Source organism: Globicephala melas, chromosome 4 (assembly GCF_963455315.2).
Source record: "Globicephala melas chromosome 4, mGloMel1.2, whole genome shotgun sequence".
In the NCBI taxonomy this organism is placed as follows: domain Eukaryota; kingdom Metazoa; phylum Chordata; class Mammalia; order Artiodactyla; family Delphinidae; genus Globicephala; species Globicephala melas.
The window spans coordinates 137788418-137802442 of record NC_083317.1 but is presented as its reverse complement, the minus strand read 5'-3'; the positions used below and the strand labels follow the sequence as shown (position 1 = coordinate 137802442).

Below are 14025 nucleotides of genomic sequence, written 5' to 3'. Positions count from 1 at the left end.
GGGAAATGGGCAACAGTTAATAAATGGTCCGATGAATTAGGACCTAAGTGTGATTGAAGGAACCTTCAGTGATCTCTAGGGAGGATGACCTTTTTCTCTGTCTTGGGAAGCTTTGAAGGTCATTTTGAGCACTGGGATAACCTTGGGTAGTTTGAAAGCAAAGACCAGAGCAGTGGTTTTCATCCCAGCCTCCCTTTCCAAGGGCATCTCAAAGAGGACTAAGGGGATTCAAGAAAGCTTAATTAAACCTGTGTATTTACCTATCAGGAAGTTCCACAGACCAAGTCAAGCATCGTATTTATTTGCTTCTTGTAGGAATCACAACTCTCTATGATAACCCTTGTTTTCTCATTCTTCCCCAAAGCTCTAGTCATCATTGGTATACACTTTCCTCTAAGTTAAGAGAGGAAGAGGAGTGATTACTTAAAGGCTGTTTTGTTCAGAAATTAAGATAATTGTCCATTGGACATAATTAAAAAGAGTGTTTGGTACCTAAGAGCATCATTCAAGGAAAATGTACCCCAGCGCTGACAAGTCAGTGGTGGGCAGAATGGAAAGGAGAAGACGATTCTTTATGGTAGAAACAGAGGTGAAAATTGATGCAAGTATTACAGCATGAACCTTAGGGATATGGTGTTTTCTGTCTTTTAATGACACCTTGCTATGAAGAGTGAGGAGAGAATAAGAACTTAAGATTTTTTTTTTAAACAAACAGATGCGGTATTTTATTTTTTTGGATTTTTTTAAACTGAAGTATAGTTAATTTACAATGTTGTGTTTCAAGTGTACAGCACAGTGTTCAGTTTAATATCAATATATCTATTCTTTTTTCAGATTTTTTTCCATTATAGGTTATTACAAGATATTAAGTATAGTTCCCTGTGCTATACAGTAGGTCCTTGGTGGTTATCTATTTTGTATATAGTAGTGTGTCCATGTTAATCTCAAACTCCTAATTTACCCTTCCCCTCCCTTAAGATTTTTAAGACAGAGAGTATAAATGTTAAACAAGAGCCAAACCATATCACTGAAACTTATGTAATGTCAAAAATACATCCTGGATTGAGAGGGAAAAACAAATTCTTTTTCAAAGTCTGTATTCAAGTATCAGACAGGTAAGCCAGATTTTTATTTGTTTCATTTAAACTTTGAAGAAACCATCCTGAAAGCAGCTTTGAAGCCTATGAAAAAATAATCTTTAAATTAGATATCTTCCAAATATACTTTTTTTAAAGTAAAATGAAGGCTTTCTTTGGAAATTCTCTGCTTCAGTCGAATGAAGAGATTATCTTCATGACAGCTAGTTTAATATGTTGTCTAGAATTTCATAGTTTTATCTTCAGTCCTCCTTTTTCTCCTCAGGTTCTTCTTGAAAATACTCTTTAAAACTTTCCTGACAGTCTTAAGTGAGAACCATCTTTATGTTTTTATCTACCCTGGCCATCTTATAATCTTGTTACGCACCAAACAATCTATAGGAAAAGAAACAAAACACCATATTTACGTGTTCCCTCAAGTCAGTGGCTTTGAGAAGGTAAAAAAGAGGTGAACAATCAAACCACAGAAAACAAATGATGTCTTTTTTTTTTTTTTGGCTTGGTTAAATTTTAAGCAAAATTGAAAAATAAAAATCATTTACCAGTGGTTCTGAATATTCCTTCTAAATTCACTGACTTTTAATGTGAGCTTCCCCTAGATTGTAGAAACACTTCTTTTCGCAAATGCCAAACCTCCAGAAACTCTGCTAGATGCGCTTAACCTCTTAAAGACAAAGTGGCAAAAATTTACTCAAGTGGGAAATTTATGGGTAGCCATTTTATTTCCTATTACTACCGCAGTATGGAAACCTGCGGATTTTTGGCTAAGCTATTGAGTCCCTTAAATAAACTATAGAGTCTGGAGAGAGTTTAAAACAGTAACAGTTTAGACATTTAAAATAGTAATAATTTAAAAAACTAGTATGATTGGGGTTTTTTCCCCCCAGCAAAAATACAAGCATCAGAAACCACACCTTGAAAATAAAATATATTTGGGAATACACACCCGTATACATATGTTCCATTTAAGTAGGTTTCTTTTTAAAGCCCATCTTTGAATAAAGTGAGTATAATGTGCTACTTTTTGAATGGCAGATGCATTTATTGCTGCGCCTCTGTTCAGATTTATTTCCCATGTTTTCTTGAATCCAACCAATGTTAGCAGGAGAAAGTTACTTGTAGTGCCTGCTGAAATTCTCTTTACACAAAGTAGATATTAGTAAACTGGGAAGGAAGATCCATGTATTTCCTGCTAATTCCATAGAGAACATGTATCTTTATTAATGTTAATGGTGGGGACCTCTCATTATGTTGTAGAATAATCTGCTTTAGCAAAGGTTTTTCTCCTCAAGAACTTCATAACATTTAAAGGTTAATATGTTAGGTAAAGAACAATATCTTAAGATAAGCGTTTTTATTACAGGACATGATGGGATGGTTTTTATTAAATTATATGATGATTTGAATGGGGAGAAAAAAGTGCATCGCTTCTTTGCCCTCAACTTTAATGCCTTTAATCAAATAATGACCTTCTGGAAAATAGTTAATTTTCAGCATTTGGAAAGATCAATACCACTTTGCCACCAAAAAATGGCCCAGACGATGAAATCTGATGTATTTAAAGTATCATTTCACCCTTTTAACCTAGTAAATAATTGAAAATGCTTTCAGTAGTGCTTTGCCGCTGTTTTGTTTCTCACTGTTCAAAGTGTTAGGATTGTTCTTGAAAAAAAAGGTTTAAAGTTGGTGTGTGAAGGAAAGATGCAGGCCTCACACCCAGAAGTGGGATTGTACCCGCATCAGGCCTTGTGTGTCTCTGCATTAGGGGCATGGAAGAAGTAGTATGTTTTAATACTATATTTGAGGCAGAGTGTATATAAAGCACAAAAAGGGTGGAAATGGAACCCTTCTGGAACATTCAAGGGGTGGTTTAAAACATCATTAGTCACTTTGCATCTTTTGTGATATCTTTCAACCTTTATGTTGGGGTAAAAGATTCAGTAGTTCTGACAATTAGAACCCATTTCCCCCCCCACCCCAGCTTATAGAACATTGATATGAAATTACCCATGAGCACAGATAACTTTGTAAATTTAAAAAAAAAAAAATTGCCCCCTCTTAGCATGTTTGTGGGCAAATTAAAAACTGTCTTCATTAGCATAAGTAACAGATTCTTTTAAAAGTAGAAAATTATTTGCTGAATGATAAATTGCTAGCTCTCTAGTTAGTCGTTGTTGAAAATGTACTCATTCAAAATGCCTGGTGTAGTAGTTTAGTCTACAATACTGAAATTTTTTTGTGTGAGAAGTACTATTTAATGGATTATGTACTTAATCCTATTCCTACTACTTGCTAAACTGTAATTCATGCTTTCCACTAGAATGTTTGTATCAAATACCTCCCTATTTAGATTGATTTCTTTTAATATCATATATTATTATACTATATGCCCCAGAGATTGGAACAAAATACTTCTGCAAATAACACATGAAAGATGAGGGTAAGGGGTGGGAGAATAAATACAGACTCTGAAATGTTTTGCTTTTTAGAACTCAAATTACCCATTCTGGTTTTTTTTTTTTTTTTAATGTTTTTTCCTTCTTAGTTGCAGGGAGAATTATTTGTCATTTTTCTTTCTCTTTTTATAGCTCTTGGGTTTAAAATGTATATGTACGTAACAATCATATATACATATCTGTATATTGTATTAAGTGACTCTGTTTTTTCTCTCAGAGAACACTGAAGTCTCTTTTCCCCTGGAAAACTAGTTGTGTTACGTGCTCCCAGCTCTGTCACAGACCAGGCCTTGTAAGGGTTCTCCTCTTATGTGTGTGAGGCTTCCTAGGTACAATAAATTCATTCGTGAAACGAGGTTGCTTTCCTGACTCAGTTAAAAATCACTGTGCACCCCTTATCTGTTAAAATGATAGAAGCAGCAAATTGACTTGAATTAACTGTTCTAAAAAGAGTGGAGTGGAAATCAGAGATTGAGTTTGGGTGGAAATTAAGCAGCTGAGAGATGAAGGTGCCAGGATTTTTATTTCAATGTGGTACAACAAGATTCTGTCGGTTAAAGCACATCATTAGAATATTGAGTTTAGAACTGCTAATTTTTCCTTTAAAATGAGCATACAGTCATGTGTTTCATGGACCATGATAAATTGCCATTGTGTTGTCATTGAGTTTGTTTTGCTTTTTTTCAGTACTGGTTTGGCAGTCGTTCTGCATTTTCTCTTTTCCTTTTTCTCCCCCTCTGATCTTCCATGTCTTTCATAGATTCCCTAACCAAAACCAGTCCAAAGAATGTTATTGATTTCATACAGTCTGAGGTTTAACATCTTTACCATTTTCTTGCTTACAGTGGCAAGACATTTACAGATCGTTCTTGGTTCCTATAAAGTACATAACAGTATTTCCTTTGTGGCAGATGGATTCAAGACTTTTAGTTCTCAATAAATGTAGGTTTACAATACATAACTTTACAGGATTTGTGTTGTATATAACAGGTTTGAACATATTATCTCAGAATTCATCTGCATGGCATTTTCAGCTTGTTCAGGGTCCATGCCAGTTTTTTTAAGTAATAGGGGAAGTGCTGTGATTGATAGCAACAGCTCAAGGCGTGATTTTGAATAGAAACAAAGGGTTTAGAACAGAAGGTGTCAAATTAAACTTTGTCAGTTTGAAAAGTAGGAACATCCTGAAAGTTTTACTTATTTATTTACATGTGGCTACTGTTTATATTTTGCCCTCTTTATATTCAGCGTAATGTTGCTTGGCAAATTTACTACATTTAAAGTTTAGGTTGTTCCTTGTGCCATTTTAGTTTTCTGAGAATAGATCATTCTTATTATTTTAAGGCTGTTAGTCTCCTGTCTTTTCTACTGTTCAGAACAGTTGTGATCTAATTTTAATTGTCAGAGCAATTCCCTACCCCCGCCTAGGGTCTTATGATATTTTAAGTCCCAGAGACCTGGCTTAAAAGGTAATTATGTTCACATTTTGCAACAAAGTGCAGCACCTTATTCACCTCCTCCACCCAGTAAATCTATGCATGTATCATTTAAAAAAACCAATCTAGTACATAGGGAAATCATTATTTTTATTTGTTACATATTACCAGTATTCTGACATATCGTCTTTATTTGCCCTAACAATATGGCTTATGGAGAAGCGACCTAGGAAAAGGTATTGGGGAATTGGAAAGCATTTGGTTTTTTTCGTCACTTTCTGCAAAACATAGATCAGATTACTGTCATCATTAATAGAGTCTCGATCGATAGGATTTGAGGGCGTCAGAATATTCCGACGTGTTTAAATGGTATCATAATAAATTGATCTTCTTTTTGCCAGTGTGAATTGGGAATGAGCCAGTTGATTTCTCTGCTGACAAAGAACTAGCCTGTCAGAATATCTGTTTTCCGTTATTTGTTGAGGGCGACGCACAGCATACCGCTCCTCCCCCCATTTTTGTTTTTTGGAATACCCTTGTAGAACTAACAGTTCCCAGCTGCATGCACCGTTAAATATTTTTCTAAGAAGCATCTGATTTCAGTCTCTTAAAATCATCACGTCTCTTGAAAGGCTAGCGGAGACATGCTTCAGATTTATAATTCATCACATTATTTTTAGATAAGGAATTAGAAGTATTATTTAAGGGCAGAGGTTAATAGCAAACTACTGGAAATGTTACTGTTAGTCATGCGCAATTAATAAAAATAAGAATCCGTCTCATAAGTATAGAGACAAAGAAGTGACAATAAGAGCAAAATATTTGTTGAATGAGTCAGGGCTCTTTTTCTGAAATATTTGTGAAACCAGCATGAGTGTGATTGTTTAGGAATTAACTATCATTATTAGCCGTTTTAAAAGAACTAATGATTTTCTTTTCCAAAGAACATCTGTGATCCACATGTTTGTTTTTTGTTCACATATATGCAAGTGCTAACTGATCTCTGTGTTACTTTTAAAAGTTTCTAAAAGGATTCGAGAAATTATTGGAGTTCTTCAGCTTTCTCTGAGAAGATTTTCTTACATGAATCGTTCTTAATTTAACTTTTAGCAATTTTTAGTTACAAGCATTTATTGCTAAAAAAAAAAAAGACATGCTCAATGTTAAGCACTTATTGCAATAGTATAATTCTAGCTAAGTAAAGGAAAAAAAAAACTGTTCTGTTCTTGATGAACCTTCTAACATCTCTTGAATGGTAAATAAAATTGTAGCAATTTGCTGTGTTTAGGCATGGCGGCCTGTCAATTGCCATAGCTGAAGAATGGAGACAGGGGTTGGGGGGGGGTGATCTTAACCATAGTTAATATTCAAGCCTTCAGGAAGACAGATCTAAAACCTGCCCTGCATCAAAACATAGAGGTAAAGTGTAAAGAAATAGCTTAGATGTAGGAAAATATAAAATATTTTCATGGCTTAATCGAGAGAGCAAATATTTGTCAGTAAGAGCTAAATAAATATCTCTGGGGCACCATATGCAAGTGGGTCTCAAATATTTCAAATACTCAAATACAGTTTTGTAGTTAATGTTCTATTCACATAAATAGAGCTAAAATGTGACATGTCACCATATGATTCCAGAAAGAAGCATAGAACTGCCATGGTTAGAAGAGAAGCACGTTCAGTGACACTGTCATCACAATTACTTTTATTTTTTATTGAGCTAATATTCTTTCAGGTAAATCTTCAGTTTACTGTCTGTTCTCTTAGCCTGGAATTATGCATTCAGTAGCATCAAATGATTACATGACCGTCTGTAGGTTAATTATTTGTTTAATTAAACAACGTGTTGAATGGAGAATCAAAGGCCTCTTAGTTAGGGTTAAGGCTAGTAGATGTCATGAGGTTTAGCAGCTGTCACCCTTGACTGGGTGGTAGGTGTGCCTTGGGAAGCTAGTGTTATCAGTCTCCATCTTTCCTTTTAAAATATTTCAAATAGGCCATTTCAGGGAGAATAGGCCTTGCTTCTTCCCACTGTATATTACAGTTAGAAGAGAATTTCTCCAGTGGTTCAGTTTGAGAAGGAAAGGAAAGTCACACCATTTTCTGATGTCACCCAGAAGTAACAACAACAAAAAAGCAACTCCTTTTGGCCAGTTTTAAAAATCAGATACTAAACTGTACTCTTTCCATTCCCATCCAACTAATTTACTTAGAATTTCCAAGAAACCCCTTTGTCTTAGGTCGAGTTCCCTAAAACAGAGGCTAAGGTAGGGAATCAGGGATTCATGATTTGGTGGTGAGGGACCCGGCCGGCATTCAGGAGGAGAAGAAAGTGGAAGGGGTCAGGAAAGAATGTGGTCTCAGGTAAAGTCCATATTGATGAGGAAAGGCAATAAGAAGGTTGGGGAGGGCCATCTCTGGCCATCTCTAAAGGGTAGAGTGAGTCGTCACTGTGGGGCAAGAGGGTGGGTCAGCCAGTCACTGGCCACCCCAGGGTGAAGGGGCTAGTGAGGGGTGGAGTAAGCATCCGGGCATCTCCAGGAGCGATGGCTCCAAGACATTTGTCCAGAAAAGAGTATGGTTATAGGCCGACAACAGGCAGCACGGCAGCTGGGGCTGGTTGCCTTGGCTGGTGAAGGGGGTGTGGGTGGGACCTCTTCCCTCTTCCTGTCCACCCCATTGCAATCCACCCCATTGCTTAGTGTCCATCATGGCGGCCAAGATAAAGAAGGTTTGAGATGATGATTAGAGAATGTGAGACATGAGAATGTGAGACAGCGTACTCTCTTGGACCACTCGGTTCTTGAGAATCTGAGGATCAGAAACTGGGCCTTAGGAGGCATCAGAGAGGTTCAGGTTTTGGCATTCGTTGGACATTTCCTTGTCTCTTAGCCCAGGAATTCTATTAAAATGCTCACTTGATGAACCATGTGTGTACATAGCAGCAGGGAGGACTCCGAGGTGTCTTTCTGGAAAGTTCTATCTTGGAGAATTCTTCTAATGCTCATTCTAAATACAGTGCCTTACCTTGGACGACATTCTTGCTCACATAACTGCACACGTCCTTTCTCTTTCCTACACACTCACACACACACACATGTTCACATAGGGTTGCCTTTCTAATACAAAAATTATAAACTTAGGGAATCCTTTTAGAAAACAAAATTATTCTAAAAGCCTGTCCTAGCCCTTCTTAAATACCTTCAGAACCTCAGATGGCCACTCATCTGACAGGAAGCACACTCAGCCTTGCTTTTCTCCTCTGACACATTCTGCAGACTCCATGGTAAATGGGTCTTGCCCTTGGAGTCTGAAAAATAGGACCCTCCTTTAAGATGCAAATCTGAACGTGTATTAGAAACAGAGCCTGCTTCCACGATAGCCACAGGTTAAAAAACAGGTTAAAAAAAATTTTTTTTACCAGATTGGGGTGTTTGTATTTTATTTTATTTTTATTAATTATTTATTTTTATTTGCGTTGGGTCTTCGTTGCTGCACGTGGGCTTTCTCTAGCTGCGGCGAGCGGGGTACTCTTTGTTGCGGTGCTCGGGCTTCTCATTACGGTGGCTTCGCTTGTGGAGCACGGGCTCTAGGCGCGCGGGCTTCAGTAGTCGTGGCGCACGGGCTTAGTTGCTCCGCAGCATGTGAGATTTTCCGGGGCTCTAACCCGTGTCCCCTGCATTGGCAGGCGGATTCTTAACCACTGTGCCACCAGGGAAAGTCCTGGAGTGTTTTTAGCTTGTGAAAAAAGTTAACTTCACAGGGTCCTTCCTTTTTACCTCCTAATGGAAAATGTCAGCCGACCCCCCTTCACCTCCCCCTGCCATCAGCCTGAACTGACCTGTTATGCCCTTGTCTCTAAGGGGTGGCTGTGTGAGCTATTACGCTGGAAAGAAGATCCTTCTCCAGAAAACAGGACCCTGTGGGAGAACCTCTCCATGATCCGAAGGTTCCTCAGTCTCCCTCAGCCTGAACGTGATGCCATTTATGAACAGGAGAGCAACGCGGTGCATCACCATGGCGACCGGCCGCCCCACATCATCCACGTGCCCGCAGAGCAGATTCAGGTTCGTTTACCTTGGCCAATTCAATGTAACGCTCAGTAAATAGAGGTTTAAACTTAGCAGGGAAACGAGCATTTCTCTTCTTTCCACCAGTCTAAACATAGGCTTCTGAGCAAGAGATAACAATACACTGCCATCTCACTCAGGGGGAGAAAAGGAAAATGAACACAGCGTTTTCCAACATGTGTATTGTGTTCCTCTCCTTTCATCTCCCCTCCCCCAAAGCGGTGGAACCCCCTTCTACACTTATTTGGCAAGTCTGTCTTTGTTAGAATTGGGTTGTTTTGTTGTGTGAGAGCTTGAAGAATTTTGTTGTCGCTTTTGAAAAAATCAGAATTTTTAGAACGCCACCTCTTTTTTAATGAGTACCAATACTGTCCCCGAGGAAAGGCATGACTGCTGTTTCTGTACAGGAAGTTAATTGGATCACAACTGTATACCTTGGATTCTGTGCAAAAGAGAGGAGGGGAGGGAAACTAAATTGGCTTCTGGCTTCTGACTCCCTGGCCCTGCCTTCACTTTGTAGCTCTATCCTCACAGCCTTAGGGAGCACAGGTTAGGGGTGAGTCACGTTTGTCTGTCTTTCCTTTAGAGCCCCTCTCCCAAGACCCCTGGGAAAGGAGAGTCTAGAGGCGTTTTCTTGCCAGGCCTGCCAACCCCTGCGCCGTGGCGCGGTGCTGCTCCGCAGGTGAGCCAGGCACAAGTCAACCTCTATGCCAGCAAGAGAGGGACACACAGAGAGGGTGGTGCCAAGACCTGCTCTCTTGGTCAGGATGCTCAACCTTGCAAAGGCCATGCTAACCGTGGCATTGGCCGAAGATCCCTGTGCCGGCAGAGTCAGCCTCGGGCTCAGCTTGTCACATCCCACGACCTGTCTCCACTCATCCACTGAGTGGATCCACTAAATTCATCCTTAGTGAATTCAGATTGGGAAGCTCTGGGTCCAGGTCGTTGTTGGCCTCCATTGCTTAGGAAGTGTGTTGAAATTGAACTTGAGCTGTACAAATTATTTGTGTTAAATCTAAGGGGACGCTTTTAGCTTTCCCCTTTCAGGGAAAATGCCATTGCCTTCCGGAGTCCTAAAATGCTATGCTCTCTTTGTTGAATCACCTGTATATTATTTCTTGGTATTGCTATTGGGGGGAGGGGCCACGGGAAGGGGAGGAATACACACACATGCACATATGTACACAATAATAGCGTTATGCATCCACTAAGGGAAAAAAACCTTTGACTATAAAAGTTAAATTGAAAAAGAGAATCCCTTAGGATATCAAGCACTAAAATAATCGTGAAAGCCTGAAAAACTTACTGTTTAGCAAAAACAAAAGCAAAAAAGATATGTGTTAAGTTAAAAAAATAGTACTTGTTTGAAAATGTAAATTGTTTTTAATAAAATTGCTTCTTAGGAGGATTAAGGAAATGCCTAGGGCACAGTACAAATGTTCTAGAATTTTGGGCTTCCTCGGGTTGATTTGCCTTGCTAAGAATCTTGGATATGGAGTGTATGTATTATGTGCATGTGTCACACGTTTGTTATGTATGATTGTGTATGGAAATTACAGCACATATACAGATACTAATTATGAAAAAGTGTATACACTAAATTTAAATCCTAATCACATATGAGTTTAGTATAGATAAAACAATTTGCTAGCCGTTGTGGGATGGATGGAACCTTTATTTGTTGGTAAGAAAAAAACTTGCAGTGTCAGCCCAGTGCAATTTTGTAAGAAATCTGTGTGTCTGTTAGATTGAAACTGCCTAGTAGGACATTCACACGTGAGAATCTCAAAAACCCTTTGGATTCACAAGGGCTGTGCTGCAGAAGACCAGAGGCTTACCCATTTTATTTGCAACGAAAATAAGACTTTGTATGCGTATGCTTGCTCAACGTTTTACCCATCCAATGAAATGGGACAAAACACTCATTTCCTTCCCCACGTCTCCACAGCTCACCTTTCGAAAATGCCTTTGAAATCCTTACTTCCCAATCTTCATTTAAAATCTTTGTCAATTATTGATATCATAATTTGCTTTGCTGTCTTCGCCTCTGATGCGTATCCTTCTGGTGAAGTTTATGGCTCACATTTTCAGAGCGCCGAGTTCCGGCCACCGTGAGCTAGCCTAACCTCTGATGAGGAAGCCCAGGAGCCCCCCCAAGCCCTCTTAATTCCACCCTTTCTGGTGATCATTTTGATTTTCTTCCTAGTACTGTGGACCATTTAGCTGGCTTGCCTTTCCGCCCAGGATCCCTGTCCCCGTCCCGGTCCAGGCCAGGTGCATGTGGGATCCCTGACCATGTGCTCGCTCGTTGGGAGGCCGCATGCGCAGTGGCCAAGAACGCCGCTGACCCTGTGCTTGTTTCTTTCCTGCAGCAGCCGCAGGCGCAGCCGCAGCCGGCGCCGCCCCCCGCGCAGGCGCAGGTGCAGCAGCCTCCGGCCGGGCCCCGGCTACCCCCGCGGCAGCCCACCGTGGCCGCGCCCGCCGAGGCGGAGGACGAGAGCCGGCAGAAGGTGCGGCCGCGGACCAAGATCTCGGTGGAGGCGCTGGGCATCCTGCAGAGTTTCATTCAGGACGTGGGCCTGTACCCGGACGAGGAGGCCATCCAGACTCTGTCCGCTCAGCTGGACCTGCCCAAGTACACCATCATCAAATTCTTTCAGAACCAGCGGTACTATCTCAAACATCACGGCAAGCTGAAGGACAACTCGGGCCTGGAGGTGGACGTGGCCGAGTACAAGGAAGAGGAGTTGCTTAAGGATTTGGAGGAGAGTGTCCAAGACAAAAATGCTAACACCCTTTTCTCGGTGAAACTAGAAGACGAGCTGGCGGTGGAAGGGAACACAGACATTAACGCCGACGTCAAAGACTGAGATGAAAGTCGTCTTTTCCTCCATCAGCACCAGTGAAATTGACTAACGACACGGAAGGTCCACCCTGTACTCGCTCAGCAAACCTTGTTGTCCATTGTTTGGCCAATGAATCTTCAGAAACTTGCACAAACAGGAAAGTCGAGAAAGGATGATACAGACTGCACTAAGCGTTTTGCTCTCTTTTACAAACTGCTTGGCAGCCCCAGGTGAAGCATCGGATTGTTTGGTATTAAAAATGAAAATTTGTGTTCACGGAACACACCCAGGTGTGTACCCCGTAAGCATGATACCAGTGATTTTTTTTTTTTAATTATTATTCTGGAGCCTCAAACAAGCATTATAACTTCTGTGATTATTATTTCCTTCCTTTAATTATTTCTGTAACACTTCACACTGATCTTTGGAAACTCGCCCCTCGTTTAAAAAAAAAAAGAAAAAAAGAGTTTGTTACTCTATCGTATGTTACAAAAGAACTATAGACTGTGGAATGCAGTTTAAAGATGACATATGCCAACAAATGCCTTGTATTATATGGCACTGCCGTAATTCAAATTTGTTTTTATTTTGGAAATAAAAGTTCACTGTAATTTTTTTTTCATTCTCATTGTTACATGATTTTTTAAAAAATGAAAAGAAAATGTGAAACACAGTTTAGTCCTCATTATTTATTTGTAGATCCTGCAGCATCATGTTGTAATTAATTTTTTGGAAGTTTCCGTTAAATGTAAAATTGCTTCTCTTGTTACCATACTGATTCTTTTCTATTTATAAATGTATTTTGATGGGCAGTAAAACAAAGTGTCTTAAAAGTTTTAAATAGATAAAATGTGCTTTACACAGTTGCCTATAAAAAGTGCTCTATGTTATCCAAGCAATTCATACTATAAGCTTCACTCTTATTGTTGTATGCAATTTTTACTATCATGCAAATAAGCTTAGGTAAATAAAACTAATAGATCACCTTAGAAAATTATGCAATTAATGTGAAAATAATTGATGTTTGCAATGTGTCTTCCTTTGGTTTACAATCAATTTTAAAGCTACATCTGTATAAAATTTCTGTATAAAGGTGTTATTTCTTTTTTATGAGTTTATGGCTATGAAAACACCAGCTATTTTGTTACAGCTGGCTGTTTTTATAAGTGTATCACAATTTTCTTTATGCAGAAATGTTCTGATTAGGAGTGGTTATTGACTGTAACTACACAATTAAAATTGTTTGTATGGTATGACAATGGTAGGGTTTGTCTGCTTATGTGAAGTAACTTACAGAGTCCAAGACGGCCCTCTAATTTAGATGCATGTTAATACTTTCTTGATATTTTGCAGATCTGAAAAAGAGCAATTGAAAAGTCACTTGAAACACTGTATATTTAAATCACAAACACATGCTCACTTTTTGAGTTTAACAATGAAGACGATAACCTGTTTTTGGTTAATATATTAAACAGAGATAGGAGGATGGTCAAAAGACTCGCCAACAAAGACATCAATTCAGTCTCTAGCAGATAGATGCTTAGAATGGATTCATCTGCATTTACTTCACAATACTTCCATCATGGCGACACTTTTTCTAAGCTGATGTATGAATATTTTTAAAGGCCATTAATAGTAACATAAGTAGGGGAAAAAATGGACCTTCTGTTTAAAAACTCCTTAGTAAGCAATGTATTTTTTTTAAGTTGTAAATGGAATATAACTTAATAACTCTGAGCTTATTTGGGTGTGTATTGTCATAACTATAAGACCTCCGTGAAGAAAATAAGAATAACATGCCTGGAATTGAAACACGCACTTCAAAATTCTTGCAACATGAAACTCAGTAAACTCCAAGATATAAAGTGAGGTGTGCTAATGGTCATGAAAAGGATTGGGGCCAGTGTTGCAGTTTTTTGTTATTTTTTTTTTCACATTCACATTATCTTTTGCTTCTTTTTAAGATTTCCTACTTGTTAGCAGGTGTCTGTTTTCCTTTGCTTCTAAAATCACCCACTCCCTTCCTGCCTATCTTTTTCCCTGAGCCCTGATGAGCCCATCGGTGGGCAACTGGACTGCTTTAATGCTGAATTTAAGAAAATAAAATGGGATGGCTGAAA

General features: G+C 39.1%; 1 protein-coding gene across 6 annotated transcripts in view; it reads left to right on the top strand.

Moving 5' to 3' along the window:
* SATB1 (SATB homeobox 1) overlaps nt 1-13647 on the top strand; it is a 97607-nt gene extending 83960 nt beyond the window's left edge. For 5 of the 6 annotated variants that reach the window (XM_030876352.2, XM_030876353.2, XM_030876354.2 and 2 more), the window contains 2 exons: nt 8853-9056; nt 11432-13647. In XM_030876352.2, the coding sequence (XP_030732212.1) occupies nt 8853-9056; nt 11432-11929 (702 nt within the window). In that variant the 3' untranslated portion in view covers nt 11930-13647. Of the gene's footprint in view, nt 1-8852; nt 9057-9645; nt 9757-11431 lie in introns of all 6 variants that reach the window. The other variant, XM_030876357.2, reaches the window with a different exon arrangement.
* Nucleotides 13648-14025: the final 378 nt, after the last annotated feature.